The sequence below is a fragment of the Echiichthys vipera genome, assembly GCF_963691815.1.
Source record: "Echiichthys vipera genome assembly, chromosome: 16".
Lineage (NCBI taxonomy): Eukaryota > Metazoa > Chordata > Actinopteri > Perciformes > Trachinidae > Echiichthys > Echiichthys vipera.
In genome coordinates, this window is record NC_139841.1 from 20,323,991 (window position 1) to 20,341,271 (window position 17,281).

Genomic DNA, 17,281 nt, shown 5'->3' on the forward strand with positions numbered 1-17,281 from the left:
ATTCGTGGGTGCATAGTAAAAAGTCCGTATCAGCTGTCACAGGGTTTTGTTGGAGCAGAGAGAAGCCAAGTCGAAGTGCTTCCTAAGGTTGTCGAAGGGGATGCACCCTTTGGCCCACAGCTCATCAATCTTACGCAACTGTCATCTTCTCCCAGTGGTCCATTGATGCTGTCAGAGGAAGGCGATAGGCAGGGACTTGCTGCGGGGTGTATTGGTGCGTGCTCTCATACATGCTTTTTTTTCTTTGTGTTTGTCTCTGAGTGAAGAAGTGCCAGGAGAATGGGAAAGTCTAGAGGAAGATGGAAAAAACACAGGGTGATCTATTAGGGTTAAAGTGGCTACACAGGGCAGCTGTCAAGCATGTCTCTTGACCTTGATCTACATGAAGAACCATCCACTGTGGCTTTGTAAATAATTAGATATTACTTCAGATCTGTTTTACAGTCAGCTAAAACCTATATTTCATGACAGAAATGCAATAAGCATCCCAATATGGATTAATATTCCCCACTGAGGCCAGCTCATTACAGGATATTGTGGTCACAGTTTAACAAATGTGAGGCCTAATGAAAAAGACATACAGCCATGTGCTGTCTTAATATGATCAGTCGTAAATGAACAGCCCATGCTTGTAGTCTGGTGTTTATCATCTCTGTTTAACGTAATCTGATTATTCCCCTTTTACTGTACAACAAGGGGGGGGGGCTGCATTACAGTAGCTTACCCCACCAAGCAAATGCTAATGAATCTGCATATTTGGGTTGATTTGGGTGACCCCAATTCAGTTGTCTGGAAGATTTGTCTCCTTGTTCTGGGACAGTGTTTGTTGCTTAGCAAAGCAACAGATTTAGTTTGTGATTTTGGGGCCGTTTGACTCTTGTTTATCTAAAAGATAACGTTTTTTTAGGATGTAGATTTAATTCAAGATTGACTTCCTGTTTAAAAATACCAGTAGAAAACTGAGCTATACCCAAGGCAAAGTCAATATTTAGGCACATGTTTTCCACTCAAACAGAGTTGGATTGCAGTGGACTGTGGGAATAAAGCTTGTGTACTTGTGCAGGGAGAATGTATTCAGCCTTGTTGTAAAGGTTTTCATGCGGCTCAGAGAAGCAGTCTAAGGGAACCGACTGGAAAGTGTTGTGAATGGAGGTCCAACCATCTGTCACAAAGGCAATAAGAAGAATTCTACTTTCACTCTCTTTTGACTTATGAAATCTTGTTTTCATGCACCGAAAAAGAAAAAGCGAAAGACTTTTCCAGCTGACTGTTCTGTTACTGCTGATGCAGATTATTCCCTAAAGTCTTTGTTCTCGTCTTGATTCATTAGTGATGCACAACGCAGTGCTGACGCTGTACAACATTTTAAAGGCTCTGAAAACCTTTTCTCTCCATCAGCTACACTGGTGCAGTCCTAATGAAGCAGATAAGCTGAACTTTGGGGTGCTAAACTCTTAATAAGTAGGGCATAGTTATGTTTTTATACATCCTAGTCACTTTGCTCTGGTGATGGCACCAACAGACAAAATTATCTCAGCATCTGCTACAGGCACAACATTCATGGTTCCCAGACAATGAATCTTATTATGACTTTCTTGATCCCCTGACTTTCCCTCTATAACCACCATGTTGTCAACATTTGTGGAATTGGGGGAAATGGCTTGACAAGTAATTGGTACATACATTTACGTCCCCCCTGGAAGAACTAACAACTTTGATATCTAGTGCCATCATCAGGTCAAGAGTTAAGGATCTGCAACAAAAGAACAAATTTAAAAATGAAAATGGGCTGGTTCTTGCTTCTCAAAATTGATTTATGTCTTTGCTTTGTCATACATGATACTAAACTCAATATCTTTGTGTTTTGGACTGTGTTTCTTCTGATATTTTTTACACAACGATTCATTCTGAAAATAATCTGCAGGTCATGAACAATTGTCATATGCAGGTTAAGTTAGCGGTGGTCTTAATGACAAGTGGCTTGACCCCGCCTGCAATGAAAAAGGGCAAAGTATTAAAACCATTAAAGCTCACATGATGGTAAATTTCATTTTAGCCGTTGCAAAATGCAACATTTCACTGAGTTCCACTATCAAATCGATGATCTTAGAAATTGTGCAACAGGCTCTCGGTAAAAATTTTTAAAGCTTGGCCGTGGCTGTCTCAGGAGGTTAGATCATGGAAAGGTGCTTTCACTTTATTACATCTGGTTGATCCAGACATGGCTGCCCACAGTCTTACATTTGTGCACACGAATCTCAGACAGACTGGAAAATGATGTGAGCAGGGAACTGTTCTGAACTGTCCTCTTTTAGTGGAAGAAGAAATTAAGATGGTGATAACAGGCCTCAGGTTCCTCTGATGGTATTGGCACAAGATAGCATTTATCATTTAGCTGCTCACCATTCATATGTCCTATGTTATAAAAAGTTAACACAAAATGATGACAGACATCGAATGACATCACCAGCTCAGTGGTCAGTGGATATTTAAGTCACTATATAATTGTTTTGTCCTTCCGAGAATTATCTGCCTCACGTGTGTTGATGTGTTAGAGTGTGTATGGACGGATGCATGAGTGATATTCCTTTACGTCTTTGTAAATGTTATTTTATTGTGCAACATGTGTTTTCATCGATTCATCATTATATCAGTCTAGTGGTCTAGACAACTGACCGCACATACACACACACACCCACACAGTGCTTCCTCCCTCTTGTTAAGCGCGCACACACACACACACACACACACACACACACACACACACACACACACACACACACACACACACACACACACACACACACACACACACACACACACACACACACACACACACCATAACTGTCTTGTCTGATCTTTCTGTCTTCTTCCCCCCTCCGTAGCTTGAGGATTTTATAATTCTCTCCAGAAGGAAGAGCGTCGCATCTTGTAAGGAGCCACAGGTCAGAAACTCTACTCCTCTCCTCCCCCTTATTTTGCTGTGCAGACCGACACTGAGCTGCTCACAGGCCCGCATGCTTCAACACGAATGCTGCATGCTTCTCCAGCCCCCTGCCCTCCCTCTGTAACCACCCCAGGGCTTTACTCCTTCTTTATTCCCTCTGCATGACCACACCTGGGCATCTACCTTTTGATTTGATTCCGCTTGGCTTTGGTGCTTGTGGATTTTTTATTTTTATTTTTTCAATGATCCTCCTTTTTACCAATCATTTGCCCTCACCACGTGATTTGGTTTTCCTTCCTTCTCTTTAAGTTGTGATCCTCTTGTTTTATATCTGCACTGAAGCAAGCTGATGGTTTGCTATTCATATCTAATGATGATCATACATTGTGTTTTAAATGCATTTTAAAAGCAGCTGTGGCTCAGGGAGAAGAGTGGGTGTTGCCCATACCAAAGATCAGCTGTTCAATCCCCAGCTCCCTAGATTATGTTAGGGTTAAGGCAATACCCCAGTTTCTTAAAAGCCATCTGTGTTCACACAACCTGGTTAACCTTAAGTAACCGAGTGTTCATCCATGTAAACACCGTAACCGTAGTAAGGTCTGGTTATGAGTCGGCACATGCTCCGTAGGTTGTAACCGTAGACTGTATAAAAAATGAACATAGCATACCCATCAGGTTGTGTCTCCATGGAAATCCGCCATCTTGTCAGACTTTGACTCAGCCTCATTTCCTTTTACCAAAAAAAAAAAGCATTGATGTGACGTGTGTTGGAGGGAGGGAGATACGTCCATCTGGCTGACTTATTCCTCCAAGGTGAAGTGACCACCAGCGGCTAGCTGTAACTCAAGAGGTCACTCCCCTAATTACTCATAAATTATAACCTTAAAAAAAAATTAAAAACTAGCCTGATACAAAAAAAATTCAACCAGAAGAAAAAAAAGTACTCCAACCAGTTGTACATTGGCAGAGCGCCACCTACTGTAGCGGAGGTAGAGTTATTCCCGCCGTTCTTCCCCTCTCTTGCACACAGGGAGAACTGCATAACCTGTTGATTTTCTTAACCGGGTTAATGCATTTTTTTTGGATTACCTTTTATGATCGATTTATATATTTTTTCCAAATTATTTTGCTCATCCATCTGCTTGAATTGTAGGTAACCTAATTTACTTAAATGCCATCACTTATTTTCATTACCACAAGGATGGAAGTGTGCCCTAAATCTGCCTGCCAGATCAGGAGAAAAACAGTGTTTTAAAGTGTCAGGCTTGGCTTTATGTTGCTCATCCCTCTCTGTGCTCTGATTTAAACGGTGAAATTAGTGTTTTATCTCCTGGTATGCCAAGTTCAGGAGGACAAACTGTTAGTGTTATGGAAGCCTGTGGGTGATGGGATGAGTTTTCACACAGCACTCCAGAGGAGGTTTTTGTGTCTGCCGGGCCAAAATTACCACCATGAAATCGGTGGCTGTGAGAGAAAAGCAGAAGAGAAAGGAGTCCTCGTTGTTTACAGCCCCTTCAAATATCCCCCGACTGGTGGAAAAGCCTAGTAACTGTCTGTAATTATCTGAATGTATCCTTTCACCAGCGCACCAAAAAATCTTTGCAATGCAACTGAAGTAAATCATATTCAGATATGTTTTTATTCCACATCAGTTGATTCAGACTCCAGACCTGGAAATTTATTCCACTCTGGGAGCTGCAGACACCTGCCCTCAGCTATTGCTGTTTAAAAAACCACCAACGCGACTACCAATCACCAACTTTGGACCGCGAAGCCTTCAGCGGGGGACCACAAGACCTTCAGCTGGGCTTTCGCAGCTTCCCAAAATAGTCCCACATTATACGCCCCAAGGCCTGGCTGGCATCACAGTGGCCTCAAGGAAACGACATCAAGTGAAAGGTTTATGACTTTACTGTGAGCTGTGGCTGCCATGTTACCCCAGGCTATATAATGTACCAGTATTCACCCCAAGATAAGTAACAAAATAGTTAGTTTTTTTACGATGTGCTCTCCTCCAGCTTAGTTTTGGAAGTTTGAGTTGCCTTCCTCCAGGAAATATCTTTCTTTTTTTTTTTAACATCCATTAACTACTATATATCGGCTTTATTGGTAACATTTCCATTTCACAACAACGGCATTATTATTATAGTATTTATGGAGGAAGAGGCCTGCTGAATAATGCAGAAATTGGCTTCAGGAATCTGCTGACATTGCTGTCTGAAAAAGGCAATGTATCAGGATGACGACATAAAATCTATTTCTAGACATGTAAATGCATTAGTAGCTCCTTTTCTAGGTGATCAATACTTAAAATATTTTTTTTCTTCTTTTTTTTTGCCAACACAGATGTCAATAGTAAAACTCCTCCACTCTTTTTCTCCTTTTTAATTAAAAGAAAAAGTGCATGGTGATTATGTTTTCATGTTAAAGGGGCACATTCGGTACTTGGACGGGGAACACCACACAGCAATCCTTGTTGCTCCAGTTAGCTTACTTCACTTGCCTGTATGTTTTATAGGGACGTTTTTCAGATCTTCCAGAGCCACGTGACTCAGGGAAAGGGTGTGTTGTTTTTAAAAAGCTGACTAAATATACCCTTTACTGGACCTGACCCCTCATTTGCCTTTGCTGTGGCCACTTTAGGTCGACATGCTAGCTCAACAGGGGCCCTAGAACTAGTAATTATATAGGAGGGTTTCCATTTAACATCCTGTGTAGTGTTGCCTTCACACAAGCTCTTTTCCTCAATTTAGACATTTTGGTTGTCATTGATGGTTTACCTATATTTTAATTACTTTATTTCAATAAAAGCAGAAGTAATTTCTGTCCAGCCCGCACCACAAATGAGCATCATGTGTCATCATGCAGCATTCAATGTGCATGTGAATTAATAATCGTAGTGGATAATGCTGTTAATCCTCGATCTGGCCTTTTAAAACTTTTCCACCCATCTGTCAAGGATAACGTACAGTGACTGCTGCATCAGCTGTTGCAGTTTTTATGTGAATTTCTCTGTATGACCAACATTCAGCTGCACACTGCAGGTTATTCAGCTGTTCACTGGCTTTCAGATGACTTTATGCTAACATGATGTGGCTTTGACACGGTGGCTTTGCACTTCACGACCCAAGGCTGATGTCTTCCTTCAGTGAGTTCCAGATGGTTTGAACATGGGCCACAGCTGCGGTTGAACTGTTGTTGTTGTTGATTTATCTAGATAATTGGGGAAACAAGACTTGAAAGTATGGAGAACTGCACCAATTTTATATTTTATATCATAGTTGTACAAAGCCTTTCGTGGCTGCAGGAGTAGCTGTATGTAGTATAATAAATGTAATCAAATGGCACTTATTGGGTCTTAGGACTACAAGTGTCCCCCAAAAAATGAGGGTGTTAAAGAAGTATTTCACAGCTGGCCTTAATTTGGCTGTCTTTGTAGTAGAAAGGCACAAAAATATTTTTTAAGTTGGTGCTACATGACCAGAAGAAACAGAGGTAGAAGACTTAAAACAAATGAACGAACGAACGAATGCACTGCTCTAGATGCCTTCCAAGGCCACTTCCAGTGTAACGTTGCCATGTTGGTACCAAAACACTTTTGCCCTTACTCTCTGCTCAAATGTCTGTTTCGCTGGCTTTGGTTGTTTCAAGCTTCTTTTTGGCCTCTGTGATAATCGCTGCAACACTGTGACTTCTGTGCACATTTACTGCAGAAGCACCACCGCTTGTCCCCCGGCACAGAGCAGCTCTGCCTGCTACCCTCACCGGCTGGTGGTGTTTGCTCCCAGCTGTGGCGGATTCTCCACCATATGCCGTAATACCTCCGCACTGTATTTGAGTTTCAAGTAGCTTTGTCATTACATTGAGGGGTCAGACAACCATACCAAGCCCTTTTTATTACAGAGGACATACTGTATATGACATGGGGAAAATGGGGGAGACATGCAGCAAAGGGCCGCAGGTCAGAGTCGAACCCGCTGTCTCGAGGACCTTCAGCCTCTTTACATGGGGCGACTGCTCTAACCACAGAGCCACCAGCTGTTTGACGAAATTTGAGTGCAGTTCAATGAGGCATCAAAACACAAGAACAATAAACAACTTAAAAGACAATTATAGGCACAATTACCACATTAAAACAATGAGAACAGTTAAGTGCAATATGATTGATTATTGAGTATTCTTGCTCATATAAGTAGCCCAGAATGTTCCATTCTAGCATTACACTATTAAAATTGTCATCTGCTTTGTTAGGCGGACATTCAAGAAATGTGGTAGTACAATGTGTAGGTCAAACAACAGCCATAGAGTTAACAAAACACATAATCCTGCCAACTTTTGCTGGTTAGTGAGCGAGAAACTGGCAACAGGGGAAGTTAAACATTGTTAATTTGCATATACTACCAACACTGTAATGATACAAATCTGGTTGAAAATAAACCAGACTTCTATAGACCGCTCTTCATCTCTGCTTTAGGCTAGAAGCTTAACGCTACATTAGCTGCTAGCATAGCTGTCGGTGCTTGAGTTGCATTGTGGGTAATGTAGGTGCCACATTTTGACAAGGGAGAAGAATATGTGAATAAAAAAAGACTATCGCTGTTGTATCCATTGTGATCTTTTTTAACTGTCCATCATGAGTCAGACAATGTTTTAGGAGGGATATAAGATGTTGCAGATGAGTGGCACAAAACCTGAGGACAGGCTATAGCCTTGATTATCAGATTGGAGTGTAATAGCTGGAGTGGTAACACTAGTAGCTCATCCTATACTGTGAGACACTAAAGCCTTGAAATGTCAAATACATTTCATCACTTTGTGGGGAAACGCAACCCAAACTCTGATGCAGACCGGCTCTTGGTTCCTGTCTGGTCTTATAAGAGGGATTTGATGGCTGTAGTTGGCATTATCGTGTACACATGTGAGTGTGCTCGAGTCTCTGCCACATCTATAGCCAAAATGAATCTGCAAATGACATTGGAGCAGACATCTGTCCCCATCAGTGTGTCATCCTCTGCGGTCTCGGTATTTTATTTCAAGTGAAGGTTCTCTTGCTCACTCATTTTCTCATTGAGGCCCGGCTTTAAATAAACCACAATACCCCTGAAGAATATAAGAGCTAGCTGTTGTAGGAAGAAGCACCAACAGAAACTACTTTGAGACACTGAAACAAGCCTACTTGATTAAAATTATGCAGCAATATCCACTGACAGTCATGCAATCATTACATTCCTACCAGTTATAGTGTCAAACTATATGATAGGATTATTTGAAAACCATCAGCAAAGTACCCTCATTAGCATAAACGCTCAGTGCTTTGTTATCAGCACCCCCACAGCTGGGTGGGTACTGTACTGATGATCCTGTTGATTAAGTCAGCAGTCATACAACTAAGAAAATGTAGCGTATGCACTCCGTTAACACTTATGATTAGACAGCATTTAACTATCTTTACTACCTTCATGAAGGTTAGTTAGTTAGTAAGTTAGTTAGTTAGTTAGTTATAGACTTTATGTGGAAGTGTGAAAGTTATTTTAACTAAGAAGAATGTGAACAACTTGGAGCAAAGTTTAGTGCACAGCATGGAAATGTCATACTGAACTGCCAATGGAGACATTCTTTCCACAAATTGAACTACTTAAAGCACATTTCCCATTACACACTTTGTTTGTGTGTGGTTAGGCCCGTTAGTATTATAGCAACTGGCAGCAGAAAACAAAATAGCAGCCTCTTGGCGTGCTGCAGCAAAAGGAAGAAGAGCATCTCTGTGCATTGATGCTGATGATGAGTACATGGAAAAGAGAGCCAGCGAGGGGAAAGAAGTGAGGGTTGGAGTTGTTGGCAGGCGCTGAATGTCCAACTCCTTCACATCACACTCTGTATCCTCACTATACTCTCTGCTCACAGGATGTGGAGCTTCTTTTTGGCACTCTGCGTTGGAAAAGAGGGGGCAAGTGGTGGAGCTATGTGCTCTTATGCGACAAGTCATCCTAATATTTCATCAGGGGATAAGATTATCTTTGTAGCGGATACAGTTGGTTTAGTTGACTTGAACTATTTACTTATTAGCTATTTCTTTATTATTTTAAACGATGACAATCCCCACCAACAGAATCAAATAACTGTTTGTTAGTCAGTCAGTCAACACAGCTGTGGTGCCAATCCCCACTTACGCCAGATTCATGGTCAACACAAGGGGTTAACAGGAGTTAGTTGGTTTGATTTACTGTTCATTGTCAACCACTGCAATACTAAATGGATGCATCGCATATTGGGTGAAAGGTCCGCCTTGTTTCTTTACTGATATATATTTACTGAGACTATCTTATAAAATGGATTAGTGCCTATATGGATCTGTATTAAATGGATCTGGTGTCAGTGATGACATGACAATCCACATCAAGTTCAATTTCTTCTGTCATCATAAAATTCAGTTATGCTGCTATCGAGTACATCACGCGTGGATGTAAAAGGTAAAACTCCTCAAACAAGCAGAAGAGGGCAGCCAGCACTGCTGTATCAGTCAGATACACATTCAGGCCACACACTGCCACCTCTGCTAACCAGTTTCTTGAGTGTTACAACACACTTATACTGAGCCTTAAATATTTTCAGGACTTTCCAGAAAATCTTTTTTTAAAATGATTACTTTCCACTAGGGATTCCCCATTTACATGAACAAACATGGAGGGGTGGGTTTCTACATCACAGGACAGCTGTCAGCTTATCCTCCTCCTTGATATCTCCAGCAGCTGCTTGAAATCAAAAGGTTTTGCTCTTCTCCATAAAGGACCGGATTTGTCTTCATCGTAGTTCTTGCTGTAGTCCGTTGACTGTTTGGCTTAGCATTTTATCTGCATACAGCAGAGGGAAGTGTGTTTTCTTTGGGTTTTCCCCTTTTTAATTTACAATCCTACATACCTGTATTGTACACCTGTTAGCCTTTAAACAAACATTCCTTGCTGTGAAGATGGTATCTCTTTTTGTCCTTTTTTCAAAGACACGGCTCTGCCTTGATTAAGAAGTTTAAACTTCTATACATATAATGCTCATTTTTTAGGTTCATACTTTTGGTTTTGGTTTCTACTAGAACAAGTTTACATCCCTTTATGTTCAAAACCATTATTTTTATCATACTGTCTGTCTGAATATACCTGTATTCACTCTCTGTCTGAAACACTCTGTTTTAGCGCCTGTCAGACCTCCCTTAAAAGCCAAGTCTGCACCGATTGGTCAGTGTTTCCAGGTCTACAATATGGGACCTTTAAAACATGGTGTAATTTTACAGAAATAACGTATTGGGGAAGAGTGTAGATGTAGCCGGCTGCCTTGGTAAGCAGTCATTATGGTCATGGCTAATTAGCTAACAATGTGTGCCGAAGTGTTTAATATGGTTATACAGTGATTTATGACGTTGACAAGCTTCAATTAGAATGAAATTGTTGGCACACCCCTAATGATTTGTTTGTGTTGCATAAAGATACAAAATCCCTTTCCAGATGAAGTTTTCATTCTTGTACACAGATAGGCAGAGCTCCAATTTCCCTCCTCCCTGTCCCCTGTCCTCAGTGGGCAGCCTGCCAATGCCTGTGCCCAGTTAACTGCACAGTGCTGGGAACCCTAAGGCCCCAAGCAGGTGTCAACCTCCCTGCTCAGCCAAAGGAGCTGAGAGAGGAACACAAAGAGCTCAAAGAGACTTGCCAGCATGGTAACCTTCTTAAATATCCCAGGCCAGTGTAGCCACTCCTCTAAATCTCTCAGCAGCATAGGGGAGCTGCCAGTCTGTTCTTTCTGCTACTGTAACACTGACTCTCAAAGGGGTGTGAAGCTTTTTTTTTTTTTGTCCTTAATGGGGCTCTGAGTGGTCAGATTAATAGAGGGTGTCAGGAGCGAACAGATAGGAGGATGAGTCTAGTATGTAGCTTTTATTTGTGCAGGGTGCAGCTACAGGAAAGAACCCAAAACCTAGAGGGCAAAAACGGAGAGAGAAATGTTGTCTATCCGGGGTTTTTCATCACGGATTCAGTATTGGTATCTCATCCATTCACACTGTGGCTACGTCACTCCTTTTCTTGCTCCCAGTCTCTGTTTCACTGTTTTTGCTGCAGTCATCAGGCAGTTTATGAATCATCTTTACAGGATGCTTCCACACCCAGATCTCATATCTCATGGGTTTGTGCGATCTCTGAAAACAAAGGCCTAAACTCTCCTGGCATTTACATTGGCAAGACTGTAAAAGAACTGGATGAGAGGGAGAAGTAATGTCTCTCTCTCTCTCTGTCTCTCTCTCTGTCTCTGTCTCTCTCTCTCTCTCTCTCTCTCTCTCTCTCTCTCTCTCTCCTCTCTCTCTCTCCCTCTCTCTCTCTCCCTCTCTCTCTCTCTCTCTCTCTCTCTGTGTTCATTGTTGCCTACTCTGCAGTGATGATGTAGACGTGATGGGGGTGGAGTGGAGTGTAGTGGAGGCTACCCTCATCTTCAGTAAACAATAGGTCCTTGTGTGTTTGACCCCCTCTCTAGCAGAGTCCCTGGCTGCATTCCATCTTTTCCAGATTTAGTCTGTGGAAACCCTCACAAAATAAACAGCAATCCCAGTGTTAGGAAGGTCATACCTCTGGGGTAATTTATAGTTATTTACAACCACATCAATAATCAATTATCGTTCTCTCCCTTTTTCTCTAGCTGTGGTGGCCCCTCATTGATTGTCTGAACGTGCTGCGCCACATGATATATCTCCCCTTCAGCTGGGTCACTGATTACTAACCTATATTTGAGTGGGATGAGCTACAATGGAGCTACTAGGTCATTAAAAAGTGGTTGACAATGATTTATTTGTCCTATAGTCGTATCATTTGTTCTATAATTTTGGTTAGAAAATCCAGAATGAGGACAAATTACCTGATTAAAGTGGTAAAAGCACTTCATGTTTTCTATGTCATTTTTTATTCACCTTCAGCCACTTTGAGTGAACACAGTTCTTTCGAGTAGCTCGAATGCTACTTAAACTCACATTCCTGCAACAGGATGAGACCGCTTGTGAGTTCCTGTGAGAGAAAAGTTTTGTAATCTCGATCCTTGTCTTACAAGACATCCGATAACCTTTTATCCCCTTATTCGCGTGACTGAGCCACCCATTTTGCGGAGGTGTGCTGCGCAGGTACTTTAGCTTCTTTTGAGCGCTTGGTGGAAAACCAGAATAACCTGCTTGGTTCCAGATCACTTTACCTTCACCGAGAACTGCATGTAACCACCCGACCAGCCAGACCCACCTGGCCTTCAAAGTCCTCTCCCAATATTGTAAAAGCAAACTTCATGTGTGTCAAACAAGAGAAAAGTCTGGGTACAAAGCTGCAGTCACGTCCCACACGACTCCTCTCACATGATTGGATCAAGAGACGGGAAGCACTTAAGCTTTACAATTGAATTCAGTTAATCACTTTGTGAGTCAGTCATTTCAGTGCTGATAATACTGACATATTGAGTAAAAGCAGGTAATCTCTCTTCCCTTCACATGATAAATGGATTGGGTTGACGGACACAAAAAAATTGACCTCAAGATTATTTCTGTGAATTTGGCAAACCTTGCATGTATTACAAACAGGATTGAGAACAGATTTAGAGATTTATGTTAATATTTTACTTAAGCTTAAAAGCATGAGCCCCCTCCTCCTCCCCCTCCCCACCAGTTTTTCTGCTGACCTGTAACAGGCCAGAGGATATCACCATTTTAGACAAAAATGAGCCACTGAAAGCACAAACATTAAGTTATTATATTTAATATTTAATATTCTAGATCTATTGCTTCCAAAATGAAATGCACAGCATTTTCAAGATGAAACCATGTAGCTGTTCTGCTTGAGGTTTCTTCCCGTGAAGGGATGTTCTTCCACACCCATGTTGTTCATGGGGGCGTGTTGGGTCTCTGTAAATTATAAAGTATGATCTAGACCTGCTCTATATGAAAAGTGTCTTGAGTAGGGTTGCAGCGATTATACACTGGATTCACAGCATACTGGGGTATGAACACTGACGGTTTTGATACTGTGTACATTTTTTAGCTGCTGAATTAGTATAGTAAAAGTATAATAAAGCATTTGTTCAACCAAAAAATCTCTTTGAGGGTCATTGTAGCTAATAATAATAATTAGTGTGATACCATGAATCGGTAATATAAGCTCTGTTTTGATTTGATGCTATAAATAAGATTGTGTTGACATTGTTTTTTATTTTATGTCACGATTGATGGAGACTATTATTATAATTTTCAACACTTCTCAGGAGCCATTTCTTTTTGCCAGCAGAGTTTGCCAGAAGTTAAACGCTTAACACAAACGGCACAGAGCAGCCTAATGGAGTCCTTATCAGGCACATCCTGAAGTGAATGTACCAGGCGACAGCTGTTAAAAAGCAGAAAGACCTCAATGCTCCGCAAATTAGATAAATGGAAAGCGACACCTGCATCTGATGAGAGCTGATAGCTACCAGGAATGTCGTCGTCGCCATTGTCCTCGTCATCATCACCCGGGGCAAACGGATACACCTATCACTGTGTATCAACAATAGTGCAGCACAGAATAATAAGTTTTTAAAATAAGGGGATTTTCTTAAGCCTGCGGTGTTAAGTTTTTGCGTAACACACATGCCAACAGTGTTATACAGTGTTCATAACCCACACAACGTTAACTGCACTGTTAACAGAGTGTCAGGCCGTGTGCGCGTGTGTTGCTGTGTTTCTGCCACTGTAAGTCGTGTTGGTCCAGGACCTCATCATGTGCTGCAGCCCTCCCTCTTTCCTCCTCACTGCCCCTTTCTGATTCTTCGTTCAAACGGAGCTTCACACTCATCTGTTTTCCTGCTTGAACGTTTCTGAAATGGCTCCACGTTCCTAAAGCAACCGGTCATTTATTGCAGAGCCTTTAGGTGACCACTGGAATTATAGTATGAAAAATGCAAATTTTTAGAGTTGTTTCCAAACACTTGCAAGAGTTGACTTCCTTTTTTTTTTTTTTTTTTTTTGCTGGGTGTCTAAAGAATATGACCTCTCATTCATGAACAGGAAGTTCCTGCTTTTGTAGTGACTATATAATGTGACTTTCATAACTGACGACTATTTACTTACAAGCCCATACAAATTAAGCACATTAACTCAATAAAAAGGTATACTGGGTCATTATCGCCTAATCTGCCGATCATTTTCTTTGAAATGTATTTTCTTTCCAGTGACCAATCGATTGACTAATTAGATAAAGATAAACCTTTAATGTTCCCCAGAAGTGAAATGCAGTTGTTAAAGCAGTCATTAGTACAGATACATACAGAAAGTAAAAGAATAAATCTGTTTCATACAAGAAAACATGAATTCCACGAGTGCTGTTATTGTAAGACTATTTATTTATTATTGTGCCATTTCTGTCCAAAATTGAATTGATTCTGTGCAGTTAATTTTATTCAAATGCGTGTGACGTGCTGTACTGACCTCTTAAGCGATACAAAAGAGGATGAATCAGTCCTGCCAGCTTTCAGTATGAGGGAGGTGGATTTGATACTGGTCCCCTTTTAGTATCTGTGCTGCATGATGAAATCCACCTGTGAGGAACTCCTATCTACATCCTTTTAAAACCTATTTATTTTTGTGCATTGAGTTTCACTGAATTGCTTTTTACTTTTTGTCTTCCAGAGGAAACTTCACTGTTCCGAAGTTATCAGAGTCTAATATGGGATTTGGCGTGCTGGGAGTGTTTCTGGGTCTGCTCCTGGAGGTCTCCACCCATGGACCCCACGCTGTGCCTCGAACCTCCTGGAGACACCAAGGTAAGCCTTGAAATCCTTAAACACATATAATGTGACGACGAAAGCAAATGGCGTAAGTCAGCCCACACTGCTCAATGTCATTTTAAACACAACATAAAACTCCTCTTAGTTCTAGCTTTCTTACAAATCCTTGAAAACACTTGAATTTAAATGTGTTGTCAAGGTCTAAAAAGTGCTAGAAATATAGGTTATATATATAATATAGGATGCAAAGTCTTCCTTCTTCTTTTGAAATCACTCCAAGTATTCTTTTCTGCATTATATGTTCTGTAAAAAGAGATTTTTATATCGCTGCATATTGGGAAACGTATAGAGCGATACTGACATGTAGATATATTGGTCTGGTTCTAATAAATAGTTATTATAATAGGTTTTTGCTTGCATACTTCTGTTTCCATTTTACAGTAAACCCCCTCCTCTGCATCTAACCCATTTCTGGTAAATGTTCTTTTGAAACCCCTGTGATGATTTAAAATGAAACTAGCCTGAGAGTCTGCGGGCACTGACTGCGTTTGGAAAGTCATACTCGTTAGTTTGAGCTGGTATTCATGAGCTTACAATATCTTAAACAAGAAACAGGAGAGGCTAATGTAAAGGTCATTTGCACTAGTCATGCACGGAGAGCCGAGCCTTCATACTGTATAGATAGATCTTCATAATGTATCAAAACTCTTTCAACTCAGGGTTCACAGTAGTTCAGTGACACCTGTTTTCATAAATGTATCTCAGACTAACCTCAGCCTCACCACAGCTCTCAAGTTAGAGCGTTAAGGCGTCAGGCGGAAGTTCTGTTTGCATACTTCCATTTACATAAATAGCTCCAGTAACTCTGTGAGAACCTGTACAGCTACCCTTTTCACAAAGTTTCTCCGACCACTGTGGCCGAGTCACTGTTTCAGTCAGTCAGGGAGAGGATTTGCTTTCATCATTATGGTGTTTATGTCCAGGCACCTGCAACCCGAACCCACTTGCACCTGGCACAACTAAAGCTGGCCAGACACAAGCGCTCCACTGGGTTTACTATCAATCACAGCACTCAGTATAACGAGAGATACACTCACTTAGAGAGGCAGAGTGTCTCAAACACCTATGTTTGAGGGTTCAGCCTCTACAGCAGAGCCTCTCAAAGTCTGGACCATGGTCTGCATCCAGACTGAATGGCAAGTTGACCCGTACGAGCCCCTAACCCTTGTTATAAATGAAAAAAATATGTTCTATATTGGAATACACTTTCTATTGATACATAAATTGTAATTGGCATTCGATATGCAGTATAGCTGCGTAGCTGATCATTCACGGTGATCCTCCTTTTAATGTGGATTATTTTCCTATTGTCATAATGCCGACATTAGCTGCTGGAGAGTGTCGCCTGTTGTTGCTGCCAAGTTCACACATTACCATTACAGCGGAGGATATGCTATCAGCTCCTAAATCGTAGACACAGAATGTGCCCCATTCTCTCGAGTACGCGAAGCTGCGTCTGCCTCGGTGTATGACAGGCTAACAATGTCATTTCTTCCACTAGGCTCGTGTGCATTTATTTTCTTCTTGCAGGCCTTAACTTGAACGTATGTTTAAGCGTGTTGAAAAAATGTTATCTTGTAGTTATTTTGTCGTTCCGGACCTCTGACCTTGAATAAAAATCAGACACAGACCTTTGAGTCATACGTTTGTGAACACCTGCTCTACAGTAAGGAAAGTTGTGAGGGTTTTTTGGTCACTGGGGGGCAGCAGAAACAAGCTGTAAACACAACACTTGACGTATTATCAGCTTACAGTATAAAGTTATAAGCTATAATTAACTTCCTGGTTAATGTAAATCCAATATTCACTCTCCTTTTTAGCTCTGATTTGGTCTCCAGCAACTCCTAAGGAATGTACACCTCCACTATGGTCACCAGCTAGTCACTAACTTGATGATAATTAATAACAATTTGGTGATAATTATCTGTAGGTTTACCACTTTCACATTACACATAATCATGCAATCCATTGTTAATATAGGTATATTGACTATTAGCAGCTTCATATTAAATTCTTCATACTATTACCAAAGAAATTTGGATGTTAAAGTAACATGATCCAATGGTTTTTGTGGTCAGATTTAGATCTCATGGAGTTTTCCGAGCCTGAGATCTTCAACTACTCCACCCTGTTGCTGAATGAGAAAAGAGATGCACTGTATGTGGGAGCCAGGGAGGCCATCTTTGAGCTCAGCAAGAAGAATGTGACCGTCAAAAACAACAAGGTATCAAAATACGAAAAAGATTTGTGAAAATGGGAGAAAACCGAATTGTGGAATTTAATTATAATATATATGTATTTTTCTTTGACTTTTTTTAAGGTTCAGTGGACAGTTGCAGAAAACCCCACTGTGATGTGCACGCAAAAAGGAAAATCCAAAGAGGTTTGTTCAATAATTCATATGTTAATGTTATTTTTTATTGTGTCGCTCTTTCTTTTTGGTGTCATAAATTAAATAAACAATGAGATATCAGTGTGTTTTTGTTTATTTTTTTGTTTATCGAT

The 17,281-nt window shown here is 40.9% G+C and overlaps 1 protein-coding gene across 4 annotated transcripts in view; it reads left to right on the forward strand.

Annotated features, from left to right (window-relative positions):
• The window catches only part of sema4d (sema domain, immunoglobulin domain (Ig), transmembrane domain (TM) and short cytoplasmic domain, (semaphorin) 4D), a gene marked incomplete at its 3' end in the record, with an annotated part of 41,862 nt that overhangs the window by 13,304 nt on the left and 11,277 nt on the right, over window positions 1–17,281 (forward strand). For 3 of the 4 annotated variants that reach the window (XM_083929305.1, XM_083929306.1, XM_083929304.1), the window contains exons 3-6: window positions 2,886–2,945; window positions 14,619–14,752; window positions 16,855–17,000; window positions 17,097–17,159. In XM_083929305.1, coding sequence (XP_083785431.1) covers window positions 14,656–14,752; window positions 16,855–17,000; window positions 17,097–17,159 — 306 coding nt within the window. In that variant the 5' untranslated portion in view covers window positions 2,886–2,945; window positions 14,619–14,655. Of the gene's footprint in view, window positions 1–2,885; window positions 2,946–14,618; window positions 14,753–16,854; window positions 17,001–17,096; window positions 17,160–17,281 lie in introns of those variants that run through there. The other variant, XM_083929307.1, reaches the window with a different exon arrangement.